This window comes from Acinonyx jubatus, chromosome C1 (assembly GCF_027475565.1).
Source record: "Acinonyx jubatus isolate Ajub_Pintada_27869175 chromosome C1, VMU_Ajub_asm_v1.0, whole genome shotgun sequence".
NCBI lineage: Eukaryota > Metazoa > Chordata > Mammalia > Carnivora > Felidae > Acinonyx > Acinonyx jubatus.
The window spans coordinates 18,327,533-18,348,454 of NC_069381.1; the positions used below are offsets into that span (position 1 = coordinate 18,327,533).

Genomic DNA, 20,922 nt, shown 5'->3' on the forward strand with positions numbered 1-20,922 from the left:
GGTGAATGCCTTGGGCTGGTAAAGTGCATGGAGGACCTGCCTGCAGGTGTCTTTCCTGGTTTTAGGGACCTGCTGCCATTGGCTAGTCTACTCTGGGGCCTGGGACCCACAGACAGCTGGGGCGGCGGGGGGTGGCTTTGGGCTGCTGGGAACTGTAGGGAAGCAGAGCTGGGTGGGGAGCTGGCTCGGGGGTCTTATCATCTCATCTCTGCCAGCGATTTCCTGGGCCGCTCGGTGGGTCCCTTCCCCGTCTATACAACGAGGAGAAACCCTCTGAGGGGTGGGGAGGCCTTCCAATTCTGACTCAGTTTGTATGAACGTGGAGGGAGGGCTGGGCCCGTGGGGTGGGGGTGGGGGTCTCTGAGGAAGGTGGGGTGGGGCGGGGAGGTCTTTCCAGGGCCCCGTGCGTAAGAGGCCAAGCCATGCGGGCAAACGTCACCTCTGTCTGGAACAGAGATGGTCTCCGCCCCAGGGGACCTGGGCCCTGTGACAGCACCGGGCGTAGCTGGGGACAGCTAGGTCATTCCGGGGGAGGCGGCAGGAGACTTTCCCCACGTGGGGTGAGATGATGAGGATCTGGGCCGGGGGCGGTGACCTGAGGGAGGTCCCCGCCTGTCTGTACAACGACGTGGCTGGACTACATGCTCTCGGAGCCACCTGCCGGCTCTGGAGCCCAGGATTCGCGGACCCCGGGCCCGTGACCGGCCCGGAGCGTTAAGTCTCATTCCCGTCCGGGGCCTCAGAGCTGCGCCGGCCACTTGTCGGGAAGGTTCGTGGGGCCCCCGCCTCCGTTGGGAGCAGTGGGCCCTGACCCCGGGCCGGTCAGTAGGGCCGCCACACGGCCTCGTCCACGCGGCCCGGTGTGCTCAGGGCGGTGGGGGAGTTGCTGTGGCTGCCGTCCGCCTCCACGCTGTCGCTCTGGCCGCCCAGGCTGGGGTTCATGAGGTTGCCGGCGGCGACGGAGGCGCCGCTGGGGCAGGAGGCCAGCATGCGGGTGGGGGAGCGGTCGCCCCCGCTGCCGGCCACCATGGAGAACTGGTAGGAGCCCGAGGACGCGCCGTAGTAGAGGTGGTAGGGGGACGGGTTGGCCTGGAAAGGCCCGCTCTGGTTCTGCGGGGCCCCCGGGTAGGGCGGCGGGAGGTAGGTGTGGTGGAAGCGGCTGGTGGCCGGCACGCTGGCCACGCTGAGGCTGCCCGAGGGTGTGGCGCTGTAGGGGAAGGCGGCCGACATGGCCCCCGGGTAATGCATCCTGGGGTCGGGGAAGCGGCTCTCGGTGAAGGTCTGCAGCGCTGGGAAGGAGCGGTCGAACTGGCGGGGGTCGGAGAAAGGGTTCAGGTCCGAGGTGCCTGGGGGACAGCAAGGGGGACAGTCAGTCGCAGCCTGACACCACCCCGGAGGCTTCCGGCGCACGGGCCCTTCGCGGAGCCCCTGCTTCTAGATCTGCCTCTGCTCTCACTGCCCTGGGCTGCTCGTGGGCCGGCCCCAGCAGGGAGGCGGGCGCGAGCAGGTGCCCGGGCCACAGGCGGCCCCGGGGGCCCCCCTGGGCGGGCGGAGAGCGGGGAGGGCTTTTCTTTCTCCTCACGGAGTTCTCTTCACAGCCCAGCTGCAGAAGCCTGCCGAGCGGGTGAAGGTGGCCCCCACCTGGGGAAGCGGCTTCTGCCTTCCTCCCTCCCTGTCAATAGCTGGTAAGACCGTGGGTGTGCAGACAGTCTCCAGTGTCGCTCTGAGCTTGGGAGCTGGGGCTTGCTTTTACAGATAAGGAAACTGAGACAGAGAGAGAGAGAGAGAGAGAGAGAGATTGATTTTCCTGACGTGGCGCAGAAAGGACTAGAACTCATCGCGAGGCCGCTGCTTCCCGCTCTCTGCTGCTGGGTGTGCGCACCTCTCCTGCCCAGGTGGGGCTGGTTAGCTTACCTGAGCTCCCACTGGTGTGTGTGTGGGGGGGGGGGGGGGAGAGGGGCGGGGCTGGGTCCCCAGCAGCTGTCTGTCCCCCACCCTCACATCCCTCACCCCGGGCCTGTGTCCGCGGGGCTGTCCTGTAGGCCGGAGCGGACTGAAGGCCAGACAATGATGAGATGCCACCCTCCCTGCCTCAGCAGCAAAGCGAAATGGCAGCCAGAGGGGCTTAGCGGCCTGGACCCTGTCTTAACCTGGAGAGACCCAGAGTCCAGCCCAGGCGCTGCGCTAGCTCCCCCGAGGATGGCTCCCCGCTAGACTCCGAGACAAGGGCATCTCAGCCTCTGCCCCCTACTCTTATAGTCACAGACCCGCCAAACCTCAGCATTCAAAGGGGCTTCAGGACGGAGTCTAATCCCTTCAGTAGGAAAACTCAGGCTCAGAGAGGGTGAGGCACTTGCCCAAGGGTCACACAGCACATCAGACCTGGCACGGAATCCTAGAGTTCGGGTTCTGAGCCCTGACAGGTGTCTGACAGGCAGGCAGCTGTCCCATCTCTGAGGCAGCACAGCACCTGTCCTGGGTCTGACACTTAGTAGCTGTGTGTCCTTGGGCAGGACACTTAACTTCCCTGTGCATCAGTCTTCCTACATGAAAAATAGAGACAATAATAGGTCCTGGAGTTAATGCATGTAAAGTGCACAGACCGGACGCAGAACAGAGGCCCGAGGAGGGTTGCTGCAGTAGCTGTGACCCTCTGTGGCTCTGAGTACCCAGGAGAACTGGCCACTCCAGGGGCTGCAGAGATAAGGCCCTCCCCCTGGTCCTTCCTTGTACCCTGGCCAAGGGGGTAACTCTGGACAGCAGCAGAGAGGTGGGTGAGCCCCTGGCAGTGGTCCTGAGGGCAAGCCTGTCTGGTCCCCACCCCTCTATGCCACCCACCAACTAGGACTCAGGAGGAGACCAGTCGCTGTCACCCGGCCAGCTCTAGGCAGGCACTGCCTGCTCTGAGGACGGAGAGCTGCGGGTACCCTCGCGCCTCTTGATTCCCCAGATCTGCCCGACATGCCGTGTGATGTCAGGTGAGGCCCATAACTTCTCAGGGCTTTGGGGTCTTCCTGACTCCACTGGGGAGAGCTGCCTTAGCAGCGGGCTCTAGTTCTGGTCCTGGCTGTGAATCAGAAGGGAACAATGCTCCCAGGCTCGAGGTGGGTGGATGTGGGGACAAGGGTCCGGATGACTGCAGCCTTCTGGAACATTCTAACAGGTCCCTTGGCTGGTCAGTGCTGCCTTGAAATGTAAGGGGCCAGAGGTGCCTGGGTCCCCACCCTCGTCCCAGAATGCCAGTGCAGAAGGCCCTGTCGGCAGTGCCTGGCACCCTGAGCAGAGCCAAGTGTGGGGTTGACAACTCGACTCTGAGCCCAGGAAGTGAGTGGTGCCCACCGGATGGGAGCCGCATTCTCCAAACAAAGGAAACCCGAGCAGGGGCCCCAGGATGTGACAGTAGGGCTGCAGCCCAGGACACACAAGGCTGTGCAAGGTGGCCCCGGGTCCGGTGCGTGTGGCCTGTGGAGACCACGTGGCCCTCGGAGTTGCCTGGCCTGCCACTGTCCTCTCCTGCGTCCCTCCCGGAGCAGTGGGGGAAGCGTCTGCCCTCAGCACCCCTGTGGCTGCTGCCCCCCACCCCACCCCCAGCCCAGTAGCCCCAGGAAACCAGAGCTGGCCAGCTGTGGAACAGCCAATCCCAACACTGGAAGGAAATGTTTATTTTCTTCTCCAAATTGCCCCAGCTGCTGCATGGTGGCTGAATGAGCCCTTTGAGCTGTGAGAAGCCCCCACTGTGGGCCCACAGCTGAGGGGGCCGGGGGCTGGGGTATGGAGGGCTGGGGGCCTTGGCACTGCTTGCTAGTGACCAAAGCCAGGGGGGTCAAAGGGCACAAGGGGCATCAAGAGAAGCGGTTGGGGGGGGGGGGTCCTGAAAATGATCCCAGGATAGATTCTGAAGGCAGAGGCTCATCCCACCAGAGGGGGAACACCAATGAAGGGGCCCCAAATCTAGCCCTGCTGACACCCCTCTGCGGCCAGTACTTTCTTCCTCCCACATTACAGATGAGAATACCCGAGGTTCAGAGAGGTGAAGGACTTTGCCTAAGATCACGACCAAAGCCTGGCACAGCCCCTAGCCAGGTCCACCTGACTGCAAAGTTCATGCTCCTTTCCTGGTCCCGGTCATCAAGGGCCCTTCCTTCCAATCCAGAGAGGACAAGCCCGTGGATGGGAAGAGCTGGCTGGGGCAGACGGCCACAAAAGGCTGCTGTGGATGATTAGGGAGGGGCTGGGGGCCCTGCTTCAGGATGCAGTAGAAGGGGAAGGACCGGGTCAGCCCTGCCCCCAGAGTGCAGGTAGGGGTTCTGGCCTGGCCCTCAGGCTCCTGTAGCCACATCCACACAACTGTGGCAGCGCGGAGGGAGGCTTTCCTTCCACAGGAGCTGCTGGACAGGAAGCCACTGTTTACTCTCACCTTCTAGATTCTGGGGCTCCCTGGGCCCAGCTCTGCCTGTAGCAGGGAAAGGCCTAGAGTGTTAGGCTACTGTACCTTGACAAGTGCTGGCCTATGGGAAATGGAAGCATGCACAGCTTTGGGCAGGGGTGGGCCATGAGCCCAGAGAGCAGAGTACCTCCCACTGGTTCCTGAGGTCAGACCCTTGTGCAGGAGCCCCCTGGGCTCAAGAACTACTGAGTGTCTCAAACTCACCAGCCCATGGGTCTTTCCCCACCCTGGGGGCTCAGTAGGGCCAAGAGTGGAAGCTTCCCACACCAGAATAGAAGGGATCATCTCTTCACCCCGAGGGACTATCGTAAGCCCCTGCCACTGCATCATGCCTGGCGGCAAGGTCTCTCTTAGTGGAGAGCCCCAGGAAGCCCTCATATCAGCCTGGAGCATGGAGAAGGCAGTCAGTTGGTGCCCCTACCCGGGCTCTTCCTGCTTGGGGCCCCCTTGTCTGTGCCCTCAGAAGTGCAGGAAGCTCCTGGGGGTAGGTGCAGTGGGGCCCTTGGACCTGGTCAAAGGTCCAAAGTTTTGGGCTCTGTGACCCAAGAGTGGCCCTTAATCTCTTAAGCCTCAACTCGCTCATCTGCCAGATGGGTTCTAAGCAGGCCGAGAAAGAACAGTCACATCAAGCAGCAGCAGCTGGCCCTCCCGCCTCTGTCCAGCACTGCTGACCAGGGCTCTCGGCCTCTGCCTGGCCAGGGGCCAGCCTCGCACGGTCCTCTGTGCCCCGACCCGCTGGCTGAGAGGGCCCGGAGTGCAGAGTAAATACTCACCACCCAGCCACTTAGTGGGCACCTGCCATGTGCCAGGCATCCTGTCTGCTCTGCAAGGCCCCATCGTGCCTGCTGCGTCCACCCAGGCAATGGGGACAGACACACGGTCTGGGGCTTTGGCCTAGATGCCTCCCTCCTCTTCCGTTTGGAGAAACTCCCTGGGGCGGGGAGGGGGTTGGGGGAAGGGAGGGCTTTCCCCAGGGGGTGCTGTGTGTTTCGGGGGCTGCCACATCACTTTGCTGTTTACGAAGGTTGTCTGAGTGCAGCCCTGGCATTTGAACATCTGACGCCCCGGGGCTGAGGCAGCCACCACTGCCCCTCTTTCAGACGACACAACAGAGGCTCTGGCGGGGGCCACTGGGACTGGTCTGTCACAGGCTCCTTAGACAAGTCGTGCCCCAATTTTAATGGGTACACACACGGTGGGATTAATGCCCATCTCCCTCAAGGGACAGGGAGTTCCTGGAGGGCAGGGACCGTGTCTATTCATGCTGACCCTCCAGGCACGGCACATGACCCGTGGTGGGTGTCAGTAAGCGTCTGCTGAGTGAATGAACGAAGGGCCCAGCCCAGGTCGGGGCACATCCCTAGGAAACACCTGTAGGAGCAAATGAGCACCAGCAACCTCCTCCAAAAAACAAGGCGGTGCAGCGAATGACCTTCAAATGAGCCTTCGGTCCGGAGGCGCAGGACCACGCCCCGGCCCCCCGTCCGCCTCCCCACTGCCCTTCCCGCCCGTGTCGCACCTTGGATGGGGGTCTGGGCCTGGCTGCTGAAGTGGCTGGCGGTGCTGATGGAACCGCGGGGACTGGGCGCGCTGGGCGTCACGCGCATGCGCAGTCGTTCCAGGTCCCCGAAGCGATCGGGGAACGCCTTGGTCTGGTCCTCCAGCTTCTGCCGGTGCCCTGCAGAGAATTGGGGCGGGGGGGGGGGGAGCCCGTCAGCAGCTGGTTCCTGAGAATCTCAGGGGGACGGAAATGCCTCACTCTGCTTGGGGGGGGGGGGGGAGGTTCTCCCTGACACCTCTGCAGGGACAATCCTCAGGTTACTACCGACCTCTTTTCTGAGGTTCCCCAGAGACCTCGTGCACAGAGAACGGTCATTATGGGCTGCCCTGATGGCCCGCCTCACCCCTACCTGCTGGAGCAGGCATATGTGCTCTTCTACCTGGCCTGCCTCACCCCTACCTGCTGGAGTAGGCATACGTGTTCTTCTACTTGAACCTCAACAGCCCACTGCGCAGCACAAGCGTAAACTGAAGTAGCAGCCGTGTGAAATGGCTCAGGTGGGCTCCCGTGGGCGTGAGGGAGAGAGCCCCGGGGGCAAGGGGTGCTGCCACCCTTTACCTCCCCCCCCCCCCCCGCAAGAATAATTGGCCCTGGCCTGGGACAGCTGGCTGCTCTAGCCCTCAGCCGTCCCGAGACCCCCCAGCACAGCCCTTGTCCTCGCCGGGCCCCAGACAGAAGGGAAAATTCACCGGGATGTGTGGAGGAGGCATGGGGAGGGCCCAAACTCCCACCTCTGAATGGGAGCTGGGGACAGGGGACCGGGGCACCTGGCTTGGGGCATTACACGCGGAGAGACTGCTAGCATCTGCCACCACTTCTCTGCCACAGCCCACCCGGGGAAGGGCCCCAGAGGTGCGGGCAGGGCTGGGGTGGCCATGTGCCTGCCTCTGTGCAGCTGGCTGAGGGCTCCCCGCATGGCTTTTTGAATGACATCGGGTTTGTGGGGACCACCCCTCCCCTGCCACACCACATTTTCAACTATTCATTTTCCATTTCATAAGCAACACATGAATCTCTACAAAAACAAACGCACTGCAGAATTACAGATAAGGCTAATGACTCCTTCGACCCACCCTGAACCCCTCCCCAGAAATCTCCATGTGATCAGTTTGGGGGTCTTTCTTTCCAGCCTCTTTTTGGTTTCACATGCATGGAAAACACAGAGCAAGTTTCTCCCGAAAACCTCTGGAGTGGTCTCAGGCTGGTTTATCATTCTGTAACTCGCTCTTCCAGCCAGGTGGACCACCTGTCTCCTGACCTGCAAAATGGGGGGAGCAACCCAGCCCCACAGAAACAACAGAGCTCCTGCTGAACCTTGGGGGGCCTCCTTGGGGCTCGGTGGGGGCTCAGCAAGTACGAGGAGGGCTGATCACTATGGCAGCAGATGTCCCTTGTTCCCGCTGGTCACAGCCCCTGGTGGCTGCCACTCGCTCAGCCAGTCCTCTAGGATGCTTAGGTCGTTTTGAAATTTTCTCCACTCCCCTTCACATGCAATGTCCCTGTCACAGCCCAGAAACATCCCTATTCACACCTCTTTGTGTCTGGGGATCTCTCCAGCACACAGACACTGGCATGGGCTGATCAGTCAGACACTAGCCGTGAGCCTAACACCCGAGGCTGGCCTATTCCACTCCAATCAACCCTGAGGGAGGAGGCCAGGCCAGGCAGGGAGGCTAGGTTCTCTTTTTTACCAAGAGAATTGCAGCTCAGAGAGGCGAAGAGGCTTGTCTGCAGTCACACAGTGAGGAAGAGGGAACGATGTTTTGGATCCGGGACCCCTTGGAGAAGAAGCATGGGGAGGGGCTGAGGGAGAGGGAAGGCTTGCCTGAGTCCTCGGGTCTGCAGGGGCATGCCGAGTTTTCTAGATTGACAAGGAGAGAAGAAGAGGGAAGTAGGTAGGGAGTGAAACAGAGCTCCTCACCATCCTTCCTGAGGCCCGGAAAATGGCATCCTGGGGGCCTGAAAAAGCATGAAATGACTGTTGACCTCCCTTGGGAATGAGGGGACAGAGTTGGAGGCCTCAGAACAGGTTTGACTTCTGATTTTCAAAATGGGGATGCAACGGATTCTGGCACCACAGACGCCCAGGCTCCCTGCACACCCCTGCCTCGCACGGGCATCTGAGGGCTCTTGGGCAAGAACTTGGAGTCCTGGGAGCCACGGTGGGCTCGGCAAGTCACCAAGGAGCCGGGAACCCCCCTTCTCCTCCCAGGAGGCCCCAGGCCTGGAGCCCAAGGGACATTTGTCTGCCGCGGCCTCCCAGGACCTTTGGCAAGGGGGGAAATGTAGGCTGGGTAAGTTCAGCTGGAGCCAGGGCTACGGACTCTGAGGCCTCTGGGGGCCGGCAGGCCATGAATGAGGCACTCGGGGTGGGTGGGGAGTGAGGCGGACTGGAAGAGGGAGTCCTTTGCAGGAGGGGCAGTTGTCCCCCGGTCCAGCCGATGGGTGCCCTCGTGGGGGTGGACCCAGTGTTGCCAGACCCACCAGTTTGGCAGGAGAACAATAAACTTGCTTTTATGTGAAATCTCCCATGCTTTCTATGCTGGCAATTCACTCCAATACCGAGAAACAAAACAAAACAAAACAAAGAAAAGGAAAGAAACATCCCAAACCAAGTCGTAGGATGTGTCCTGCTCAGGGGCTGCCAGTTTATAGCCTCCAAGTTCGAGATTTCAGCGTCCGGTTGGTTGTGTAACCTTAGCCCCTGAGGACTGCTTCATGGCTACCCCTCAGGAGGTGGTCTCGAGGGGGGTGCCGCAGGGCTCGGCCCTGATAAGCCTCGGAAGAAATGTTGTTGCCGTTGCTGCTGCTGCGGCCACCGAAGAACCAGCAGGGTGCTGTGGACAAGCTGGAGGACAAACGAATTCAGAACGATCTCAACAGGCAGGAAGTCGGCCGGATAGACGTGGAGACTGCAGACTGACCTGACAGCAGCTTGGGTGCGAAGATTCTGGGTGTCTTAGTCGACCACAAGCTTGAAGTGAGACAACGGGGGCTGCACAAAAACTCGTGCGATACGTCCGGCCTCCTGATGATCGCCATTGTGGAACGAAGCCCCGTTTCTGAGTCACGCTGTGTACGCGGCATTTGCGGCCCAGCGGAAGGAGGGCAGGGTTCACAGCCAGCCTGGGTTCGAGGTTGGGCCCAGCCACTTGTGCAGCTTGGTGGCCTCACTCAAGTCACACGCCCTTTCCCCCACCCCAAGCCGCAGTGTCCCCATTGTGGCCACACAAGGTCTATAAATGCCCTCCAGCTACATGGGTTACTTCTATACCCCAGCTCCTGCCAAGGGAGGGTGAGATTATCACCCTCACGTCAGAGATCAGGACACCGAGGCCACGACGGTAAGTGTGGGACAGAAAACGGGGACAGCAGAGCCAGCACTGGCGTGCAGACCCCTGAGACCAAGTCCCTTGACGCTTTCCTTTTTGCTCCCACTGTACAGATGGGGCTACTGAGGCTTCCAGAGGAGATCTCTGCTATGTGGTCGGTTTGGGCTAGAAGTCAGGTAATCTGGCCCCGAAGCATATACTCCACCACGCGCTGTGCTGCCGCCGTCACAAAGGGCCCGCCCCCTGGAGTGTGGGAGTTCTCACAGGGCTTTGGGAATTGCTTCCTTGTTGCTGGGGAACAAGGGAGGGGCAGGGGGAAGCTGAGGTGGCTCCGCGTGGCCCGGGCGCCGGAGAGTCTCAGAGCCACAGGGCCCCGGCCTTCACACTTGGAGCAGAACGGAACTTCCTGTGCCCGAGGAAAGATGGGCCCACAGAATAGACCTCTTTCATTTGGCCACCCACAGTGGGAGCCGGTGGTGGTGGTGGGCGGGGGGGGGGAGGGGCTTGGCCTCGCTCACTCGGTCATCTGGGGCTCAGCCCTTTCACACCGTGCCTCAGTTTCCCCTCTGCACAGCTTGCTCACTGGGGCCCCTCTAAGCTTTGAGAGTCCCTGGCTTAAGATGACCACTACCAGTGGGAGCCACCGGCCATACTCGGGCCTCCAGAAGAAAAGGAGGCAGGGTTGCTTGCTCCATGGGTCACCCACCCCCCACGCCCCCACCCCACCTCTCTCCTCTTGCTGCTGCTGTTCTTAGAGTTTCTCAAGTATGCTCTGCCTCTCACACTTCAGAGCCACAGCTCAGGCACAGTCCCCACCAGGAATGCTTTCCTGTCCTTTGGGGCTCACCCCAAGAGCCCCTCCCTGGCAGAAAGACCCCTTGTCCCAGCACTGAGCCTCTGCAGCACCCCGTAGGCTGAGAGCAGCAGCTAGCGGTGCCGGAAATAAAAACAGCAGCCCCTGCTTGCTGAACGCTCCCTCCACTCCGGCGTCTAAGGTGTTGACATGCGTTGCCTTGTTTCACCCTGCATCTTCTCACTGTCCCTACTTTACAGGTGAGAAAACTGAGGCTCAGTGAGGGGCGGTGACATGTCTGAGGTCACACAGATGGCTTCAGTCCACCTTCTCTCCCTGGAGTCCATCCTGAAAGCAAGGAGCCTGGGTTTTGACAATCATGGGCTCCAGATAACGGGTGTTAGGGCCGAGCCCAGGCCCAGGGCCCAGGGCAACTCTCTGCGGGCCCAGGAGGATGGGCCTGGGAAGAAGAGGAGAGGGTCTCAGTGGACTCCACCAGGAGCCCCGCCCTGCTCTGCAGCTCAGTGCTGAGCGTCCAGCTCTCTAACCACACTTTGCTCTGACCCACCAAGTCTCTCTCCTCCTCTGGGCCTTAACCACCACAACGGTCAAGTGGTTTTCATACTACCTAACCCCCAAGGTGAGGATAAGCTGCAGGACAGACCCTAAGTGTTTAAAAGTAAAACACTTTGCAGGGAGGATGGGGGCCACCTGGGTAAGGCCCCACCTTGGCCCACCACACCTGTCAGCCTCCAGTAGCTGAGCTGAAGTCACTGCCGGTCCCTGCAGCATGCCTCGATTAGTGCTGTGACCCTCATTTATAGGAGGCCAAGGTCCCAGTGGCCCAGGCCTGGATGAGGCAGTTCTCACCCACTGGGGATCTTGGGCAGGTCACCTTCTCCCTCTGGGCCTCAGCTGTCTCATCTGTAAAATGGAGATCACATTGGAACTCCGAAGGGTGTGGACAGGCTGCAGGAATTAAACAGGTGGTCTGGCCTAGGCCCTCAAGGAAGGCGTTCTGGGCGCCATAGTTCTTCCTTAACGTGTCTATACGGTAGGCATGCCCAGCCTCGCAGGTGTAGGAGAAGGGCCAGAAGCGGGGGAAAGGAATACTGTGGACCAGCCACGCTGAGTGATTCACCCAGGGTCACACGGTGCTGGAGGAAGAGAACGAGGGCTGGATTCTGGGCTGGGGGCTCCCTTCCCACCAGTCCCTAGGCATCCTTCATCACCACCAGCTGGGCCGGCACGGGGTCCCTGCACCTGCCAAGTACCTGGTGCTTCTTGGGGACCGTCAGGGCCATCCCCCTGCCTTCGTGCTGCCCCAACACAAGTCCCCGTGATGAGAGCGGCAACCACTTTTGCAGGCACCTACGAGGGGCCAAGCACCGTGCTAGGTGAGCCATGCATATCGTTTATAAGGGCCATAACCCTCTGAGGGGCTGCTACCATCACCCCCATTTCACAGGTGGGAAAGTGGACGTGCGAGGTCAAGGTCAAACCTGGACGGGTCAGCACGTTGCACGAAGCTTGGCGGCTGAGGTCTCGGCTTCCCAAGCGCTCCGAGAGAGGAGAGCTGGGCTGACTGGCGGTGAGGTCTGACTGGCAAGCGACCAGCTCGGCGCTCGGCCTCAGCTGGGTGGGAGAGGGACGGGGAGGCAGGGGACAGGGGACAGGGAGAGGCAGAGCCGGGCACAGGAAGAGCGGCGGCTGCCGGGAACAATGTGGGCCCCAATTACGGGGCCCTTCACCCATCCGAAGCCACTCAGCTGCCTCCTCGGCTGCCTGGCCCGGCTCTGGTGCGGTCACAGCCCAGACACAGCAGCCACTGTCCGCCCAGCTGCGGGGTGGGGCCCCCAGGCCCCAGGCCCGCTCTGTGGCCTGTCAGGAGATTTACACCCGACTCTTAACAACCGCGGGGAATCGCAGGCGGGTGCTGGGCCCCGGGTGGTCTGCCTTGAATCGGCCCCCTGTGAGCAGATGAAAGCCGGTCGGTGGCTGGGCTGGGAAACCGGCTGGCCGGGGGCCAGCGGGCAGGGAGGCAAGCGGCTCCCTCCCAGGGCCGCAACTGGGGCTTCCAGCAGCCTGGGGTTGATTAGGGGAGCCCGGGAGGTCTGACGTTAACCCCTTCCCTCCTGCTGGGTGCACTCCCCTGGGGACCTAGGGGGTCCTGGGAGTACGGGCCTCTCCTCAGAGGAGTTGCCTCTCCTCAGCCCAGGCCTCCCTCTACCTCCCCACACCTGGAGCGGAGACCGAAGTTGTGGCAACTCTAGGACCCTGGAAGGCCCCGCTATGGGCTTAGGGTCACGCTTCCTGCCCGTGCCCTCCGGAGCCTGTTTGCTTACTTCCTTCAGGCCTCTCTGGTCAAATGTCACCTCCTCAAGAGGCTTCCCCGGTATCCCCTCCCTGCCCACATCCCATCCCTGTGCGCTCTACCCCTCCCCCCAGCTTTGTTTTTCCCCATAAGACTTCTCACAACCTGAGATTAAGTCGACTAATCATTTAGGTACTTCATTTATTCAACACATATTTACGGAGCACCTACTAAGCGCTCATGTCTGTATTCCAGGGTCTATGCCCGCACGTGGCAAAGCAGAGGAAAGAACTTCTGCCCCACGGAGCGTATGTAATAGGGAGCGGAGATGGGAAATAAATGACATAAATGAGTGAACTCTATTGCATCTTGGAAGGTGATCAGGGTTCTAGGTAAAAATCAAAGCTGGTAAGGGGTGGGTGCGTGTGCGTGATTTGAAACAGCATGACGGTGGTGGGGGTCTCACTGAGAAGTTTGAGTAAAGCCTTCATTCAGGGTGGGAAAGTACAAGCCACGCATCTGGGGGTGTCTGTGTTTCAGAGAGAGAGAACAGCAGTGCAAAGGCCCTGAGGCAGGGATGTGGCCGCCCAGTATGAAGACCAGCCAGGAGGCCAGGGTGGCCAGAGTGGGGTGAGCAAGGAGGATGTCAGAGAGGAAGTCAGGGGGTAACGAGCACAGATCACGTGGGGTGCTGTGGCCACAGGGACAATAGAACTATTTATACCATCTTTCCCCACCTCTAATGTAGAAGACCCAAGTGGGACGGAGCCTGTCTATTGGGCTCACTGTGGCATTCCCAGTTTCTAGAACAGTGCCAGACACATGAAAGGTGCCCAGGAAAATATCTGTTGAAATCATTCCATGTACATTTTTGGGAAGAAAGGGCCCACAGGCAAGATGCTCGAACTGTCCCCCTTTGCCTCCGGCCGGATTAAAAACTTGGGTCCTACCCTTTCAGGTGCCAGCACCTGCTAAACCCGGAAGATGGGGTGAGTGGTTCCATGCCAGAATCGCCAGGCACCGGACTGCCTCCTGCCTGAATCCTGGACCCTGCTCAGCCACCTGCTTTTTAACCAGCCCCCGGTGACTATGAGGGACACCAGCATTGAGAACCTCAGAAACCAAGGCCACACAGGCAGGAAGCCACCAAACTAGCCTTCAAACCCAGCCAGCCACCTGGCTGCATATCAGGCATGCTCTGCAGGGCACCAGAGGGGAACGACCCAGCCACAGAACCCACAGCTGGGCCTCAGGGATCTGCAGACTCCTATTCCTTGGCTCCCAGGACCAGCCCCTACTCCCACCCCCACCCCACACAAGGCTCAACCCTCACATGGGGTTGGGAGTCACAAAGCGGGAGAAAAGCCCAGAAAGGAAATCCTGTGATAATCCGTGAGGGTTTGGGTAATTCCTGCGGGCTGTGCAGCTGCAAGCTCCTTTAACGCTCAGGACAACTCCCCAGAGCAGATGCTACTATCCTCCCCATTTTACAGATGAGGCACAGTGAGGCAGGAAGGCCCTTCCAAGTGGCCCTCACTTCCCTGAGCCCCAGACTGGAGCCCATGGGGTGCACTGAAACTCACCCTTGGGCAAGTGGCTCTGCCTCCTGGCCTGTCTCCTCCCGGGTGGTTGCAGACCTGTTAATGGAGACCTGGCACACGAGGAGTGCTTGGTGACCAGCAGCATTGATCGGGTCTCTCACCTCTTACAGGTGGGGAAACGGAGGCCCGGAAAGGAGGAGGTCACAGACAAGGCCAGGGTGGGGATGGCAGCCAGGGTGTGGGTGAGACCTGACCTGAAGGCCTGGTGGGCGGGGGCACAGGCAAGCAGGCCCTCAGGACGGGAGACCTGCCTCCTCCCACAGCTGCTCTTTTCTATAAATAAGCTTCTGCAAAGATTTTGTTTGAACAAGTCTCTTTAATGAGACTTAAAGGCCTAGAGAGGGGTGCCATTTGCCTCGGGTCACACAGCCAGCCTGGCCTCAGACTCCGGCCCATCTCCCGGGCTGGCTTCTCTTTCCTTCCTCTTGCTGTCTCCCCTCCCTCCGGCCTCGGGTGCCTTGTCCTGTGCAGTCCCCTGCCGACCCCCGCCTCCCACCGCCTTGCCCTATCAGCTCACCCCCAGAAGGGCTGTCTCAGGTCTGGGGACCCCAGGAGAGAAGAGCCGGCAGGGGATTTGAACTGGGGGCTCCCAAAGGCAGGGCCACACCCCTGCCCTTATCCAGGGCCCTCAAGGCGGGGCGGGGGTGGGGGGGTGGGCAGCTCTGGGCTGAGAACGGCTGGACATGGGGGGTTTTGAGGGATTCCAGGCATTGCTGGGCCCCTGGGAACCTTCCTAGCAAGCTCTAAGACCCCCTGCCACATGCCTCTATGGACTGGGTGCTCACTGCTTTGTGGAGTGGCTCCTAAGTGCTGCATCATCGCAGTGAAGCCGACTGTGGCTCCCGTCCGTCCCGATTCTGCCCCTGGAGACAGAGTGGTGTGCCACCTGTTTGATACCTTTAGGGCCATGGCTTGGGCTGCCCCCCTGCTGCGGACCAAGAGTCACCACCCACCGATGGTGCTCGTGGTGGAAATGCACGGTGGTGGCCAGGTGCTGGGGATAACCGAACACCATGGCTCCAGTGACTCACCAGGACCCTCCCCCTGCCACAGCCAGATGCTATCCACATGCCATCACTGGTCTCTAGGCCTGTGGTGTGGGTGGTAGCACCCCACTTCCTGGAGGCGGGGGGGCTGAGGCTGAAAGAGGCCAGCAGTTTCCCCAACATCCCCAACCAGGCAGGCTGTCTTCCGCATCCTGGTGGCTTATGGCTCACAAGGGTTTCCCAGACATCACCACCTCGAGACTCTTAGGGTCACTGACTCAGTTCACAGGTGACAAGACTGAGGCCCAAAAGACAACACGACTTGTCCAGGGTCATGGATCCCAAGGCCAAGGGCATGGACCCATCCACATCCAGTCCCAGCAAGAATCTGGCCAGAGCAGATGCCTGCCTTTGGGTCTGAAGACCATATGAGGGAGCTAAGGGAGGCTGGAGGAGGGGGCCCTGAGGGCCTTCAGGGAGAGTCATCCGGGGACACCAAGCCCAGCTTTAAGCCTTCCCCAAGTGGCCAGACACCGGAGTGGGCCCCGGAATTGGACAGATGGGGAGCTAGGTCAGTCTGATTCCCCAGGAGGAGGGGCCAGCCCTGGGTGGCCCTCACTGACGACACCCTGGCAGAGCCCCATCTGTTCTGAGCCTCCTGGGCTCTGGTCCCCACTCTGTCTTCCTGCCCCAAGTCCACCCAGCTTGGAATGGAAATCGACGACGACTTTCTCTGGGAAGACAGGGCCCCTCCCAGCACCAAAGGCCATGGGAGGCCCTGGCAGGTTCTCAACGTCCCCTGGCCTGGACTCTCTCCCCACTGGAACTGGGGTGACCCTTTGGCTCTGCTGTCGTAAGGATCCCAATGGACAATAAATGTGAGAGGGTTCTCTAAACTCTAAAGGGCCACGAGTAGGAAGGGAAAGGCAGGGTAGCTCCCGATACCCCACACTGAGCATGTTACAAGTTGGGGGGTGGGGTGGTCCAGAATGAGCACTCTGGTCAGGGCTCAGAAAGCAGCCAGTCCAGAAGTGGCCAGCTGGCCAGCTGGTTCTCTGTTTCTTTCATTCATTCATTCGTGCATTCATTGATTCATTCATTCCTTCACTCATTTAGTGAACACAGACCTCTGGCCCATTCTGTGGCAGCTGCCCCTCAAGTGCCCATAATGTAAACCTGCAAACAGCATTATCCTTCAGCAGGCAGAAGCAATGAAACACAAACTCTCTTTGATGCTAAAAGGCACACATCAGGACTCCCTGCGCATAGTAGGTGCTCAGTAAATAGCTGCAGAATCAAGTTCGCATTCTCGAGTGTGGGTTTTGGGGTCAGAGTGCCCAGGCTGCATGTGACTTAAGTCACATACTGAGTCCCAAAGAAAGTTTCCAAGGAGGGGATGTGGCCTCACAGCCAGACCAACTCCTGTTTTTGATGGCTCCCTCCCTCAGCCACTGGCAGAGGAAGCTGGGACGGAGTAGAGCAAACCTGGCCCGACCTCCCCCCACCCCCAACACTCACAAATACCCTATTGGAAGACTTTTCCATCTAGTTCCTTTCCCTAACAGATGCCAATCACAAATCCATACTCTCTCAGCTGGCTGTCAGCGGGCAGTCCTGGGGGGGGGGGGGTCAAGCTGATTCTGCCATTACCCCTTCCTATGGTCCTTGCTGGCCTCCAGCAGTCCAGGGATAAGCACAGAGGGTTTGGGTTTATTGGCAGGCACCCGGAGTGTGCAGGGATGTAGAGCCCAGGAGTGCAGTCCCCTGCTGAGAGCGTTTCAGGGGACCACTGCCATCTGTCTGACCTCGGCTGCTGCCCTTCCCCCTGCTGGACCCTCCTCCCCACTGCCCAGCGGGCTCAGTGGCTCGGGCACTTACGTCTGGGTTCCCGGGGTCCATCCACGGTCACCTTGATGGCTCGGTGGTAGGTGGCCACTTGGGTGGGGTTGGTGAACACGGTGATGGTCAGTGTGAAACTCTTCCCTGGGTGGGGGGAGTGGAGAATAAAGGCAGGAGGTTGGCACCTGGAGCGGTTAACAACACCCCGTCTCCCTCCCAGAAGGGGCAGATCTCTCTCCTTCGAACCTGGGCAGAAGATGGGGCTCTGGGTGAAGTTCCATCTGCTGGCCTTGGCATTCGGGGCCCCAGGAGGTCTGGCACCAACTTTATCACCTTCCCCCTCCCCATGCTCTGGCCACCCTGCTAATTTTCTCCCTGCTTCCTGGCTTTTGTGCTGTTCCTTCTGTCCAGCGACCCTTGCGATTTGGGGGTGGGGAGCACCCCACGTATAACTACAAAAATATGTATAAAAACGCACATATTTTTTCCTAAAGGTAATGAGTGATCTTTATAGAAAATTTGGGGAACACGGAAAAATCACCCACGGTTCAACTAGCCAGGAATAAACACTATTAACATTTGGGTGTTTTCTCCTCTAATCCTTTTTTGTGTGGGTTACGTGTATTTACAGAGTTGCAATGATACCAAAATACATATTTTCATACCCTGGTTTTGTTTTCTTTCATTTAACCTCACATCATAAGCACTTTCTCATGTCGTTAAAAATTCTTCATAAACTTCATTTTTAATGGCTGCAAAATATTTCAACTCACAGAAGCCTCATCTTTTATTTATCTGTCTTACTCTCTGACGCCCCTGCTGACTTCTCACTGGTGCGTGCAGCTGGGGCTGAAAAGGGGCTGATTTGGGAGCTGCCGACATTTCATTTGTACACGCAACTGTTATTTCCAGGACTCTGTTCTATTTTTAGACAGACATTTGGCTCCAAAGTCTCCATTCAAAATTCCTAAGAGAGGAAAAACTTTTAAAATGATAATTTTTTTTTAACCAGTTAGAATAAAATGAAAACGACCTTTCGTTTATAAAAATCTTTGTCTCCATCTCTGCTTATTTCCTCAGAAAAGATTCCAAGAAGTGGTGAGTGATTTCATCGCAGTCAGAGGGTTGGGACGTATTCAGGGGCATTGATCTCTCTGGCGAGATGGTGCTCCAGAGAGTCACCGTGACTGTGACAGCTGTCAGCGCGGTGCCATCGGCAGCATGGCCGCCTGTCAAGGTGGAAGGAAGATCTTACTGCCCCTGACTCCGTTTGCCTTTTGGCCATGCCCAGTGAGACTGAAAGTTTTGACACGTTCATCCTCTGTCCCAACCCAACGCCAACTATCGCCTCGATGTTCCTTTATGCTTTCCTATTGGCATTTCGGCGCCTTTGAGAGATCGCTCTGCAGTAGCCTCTGAGCACTTTCCCCGCCCTTTGTGGGGCCATCAGTTTCTCAGCTCAGTGGCCTTTCTGTCTTGAGATTTGCTTTTTGCCTTCTGACCCCGAGCTGGTTTGCATTTCCAGTGCTTCCTCTCGCTGGTGCTTTCTCCTACTGTCTTATGTTGAGGCGGGTTTCCCCGTGTAACAAGCGAATCAAGGCTTCCCCTCGATAAACAGCCTTCTTCTCTACCTTCTACCTCTAATTCTTTGGCTCTTCTGGGGGTATAAGTGGTGGGTGGGGTATGAGGTCAAGATTCTCCTCAAAGGGCAACCCAATTCTCCTCTCACCTTCGCTGAAGTAGGCCTCTCCTCTCCTGCCCTCTTCTCTAGAAAGCATCGAAGCCTCCACATGGTCTCAGACTGGGGAGTGTGCGAGGGGAGCCTCGCTGATCCCCTAATGCCGGCCTCCTCCTTCTCTGCCCCTGAGCATCCCTATCTCTGCACCCCAGTTGCAGACCCAGGGGCTCCCTAAGGGCAGGGGCCTGTGGGCCGCGGGCGGGCACCGAGGGAGGCAGCCTGAGTAGACCCCTCTGCAGCCCCTGTACTCCCGGCAACTCTCCAAGGCGGGCGGGCAGCCAGCCAGTCTTGATGTCCCCGCTTCACAGGTGGGAGAGGAGCTCTCAGGGCAGGGAACGCTGCTTAGTGGTTCTCTTTGCACGGCTGCGTCCAGTGATCCATGAAAACTCTAGCCCCCGAAACAGGAGATCCAGAGCAGAAGGAAATCAGGCTTCCAGGGCCCCGGCACGGAACCCTCGGGCTTCTGAGACATGAGGGGGTGGGTTACATTGAGGTGCAGCTCAAACTGGGGAAGAGTGGGGCCTCTCTGGAAGAATTTTCCTGAGCCAGTCCGCTGGAGGCAGGGACGGAAATGCAAACAGCGCCTGCTCCTGGACTCCAGGGTCCGCAGAAATCTAACCCCTCACGCTCAGACCACAGGGGCACTTTCCAGGGTTTCTGGAGACTGGAAGTGCAGAAGGTCTAGGGAAATGCCAGGCCGCAGGCTCCCTGCCTACCCCCTCCTGGGACCTGCCTTCCCTCACTCTTTGGTCCCTTTTCTCCTGGACTCCTCCCCCTCCCCAACCATCTGGGCACTTTCTGGGGAGGGGGGTCCCCAGGCCTCTGCCACTTCCAATGCCTCCTTGAACTGCCGGGTGCCTGGCTGGATGGACCCCAATTATTAAAGTGCTCCTGCAACTCTCTCTGGACTCCACTGAAAAGTCACCTCCTCCGTGAGGCCCTCTCTGGTCACTTTATCAAAAGCAGGCATCTTAAACCTGGCCTCCGAGGCTCCCTCTCAGAATTAAGTGGGCCCGTGAGCAGGGACAGGAAAACAAAAATGACAATTGTATTGTCCCTAACCTCTGGCTGCAATTTAGCATCTCCCTCAAGTATGACCGTCGGCAGCAAACCACAGAGGTATTACAGAAGTTCCTGTGACCTTGTCACCAACAGACGTCACAGGTATTTACATATCACATTACTGACGTTGCAAATTTCTCTAAATATCTTTTGTGCTCGTCACGACCTCAGAATCGTGGTCGTCATCAGACCCATTGCCACATCTTACCATTTAATACGCTAATAAAGCAGCACATTTATCTCAATTTGAAAAGACATTTTGCTAACTATGTTTTATTGTCATTGGTTTCCATTGCAATCCTTTGTGTTTTATTTGATTCGGTAAAACACATTATTCTGAAACTGTCAGGCAGGCCATAGGGTAAAAAAAAAAAAAGGAAAAAAAAAAGGTTAAAGACCTCAATCTGAAGCATCAGAGACCCTCTTGCTCCCACCCTACCTTGGGAGGGAGCTGCTTGTCCCTTCTTCACTGCTGCGTCCCCAGCCCCAAGGACAGCATCTGGCACAATAGGAGATGCTCAGTAGATGTTGGTTAAATTAAGGGAGAGACGACCGTTCCCATTTTGCAGATGAGAAAACTGAGGCTGATAGAGGGGCAACGAGTCATCCACGTCACACAGTATTTGGGCAGGGCCCAAAAGGTTAGAATGTGCTGGGGCCTGTGCCCCCACCGCATACTAAGGACCCACTCCTGGGGAGCGAGAAGCCCCCACTCTCACCAGGCACTAAACGGTAAGCCATCCCTGAGGTCATTGGCCCTCCTCAACAGTTTCCCCCCACCTTTCCAGGCTTGGCACCATCGTCCCAGGTACCCAAAGAGAGGAGGGAGGGAGGAGTAGCTGCCCTGTGGGGCCCTGAGTGACCCCAGACATTCCCGTAGGACCGGGGGTGGGGGTGGAGGGGGGCCCTGGACCAATCAGCACAAACAGCCAGGTCTGGGAGTGTGGCTTTAGGCAAGTCCCTGTCCCTCTTAGACGGGTTCTTGGGTCATAACCCCTACCACAGGGGGATTCATGGACAGCAGGAGGGGACAAGTCTCAGGGGACCTCGGGGTTTTCTCAGTGTTGGCCAACAGGCCCTCTGTCTCCTCTCCCAGCGGCAGCCGGTAAGCCACACCCTCATCTCTCAACCCAAACCTCTCTCCACAAGCTCTGGCTGCTTTTTAATCTGCCGGTGATAGTTTAGGAGCTCATGCTTTCTTCATTTTCACCTAGGCCGGTGGCTGCCTCCTAGAGGACATTTAGGGAAT

General features: G+C 58.7%; 1 protein-coding gene across 1 annotated transcript in view; it reads right to left on the reverse strand.

The window, feature by feature from the left end:
• Positions 1 to 319: 319 nt before the first annotated feature.
• RUNX3 (RUNX family transcription factor 3) overlaps positions 320 to 20,922 on the reverse strand; it is a 57,580-nt gene continuing 36,977 nt past the window's right edge. The window contains exons 4-6 of the mRNA XM_053209174.1: positions 16,913 to 17,017; positions 5,967 to 6,125; positions 320 to 1,346 (exon numbers count right to left, since the gene is read on the reverse strand). Coding sequence (XP_053065149.1) covers positions 823 to 1,346; positions 5,967 to 6,125; positions 16,913 to 17,017 — 788 coding nt within the window. The 3' untranslated portion in view covers positions 320 to 822. The remainder of the gene's footprint in view (positions 1,347 to 5,966; positions 6,126 to 16,912; positions 17,018 to 20,922) is intronic.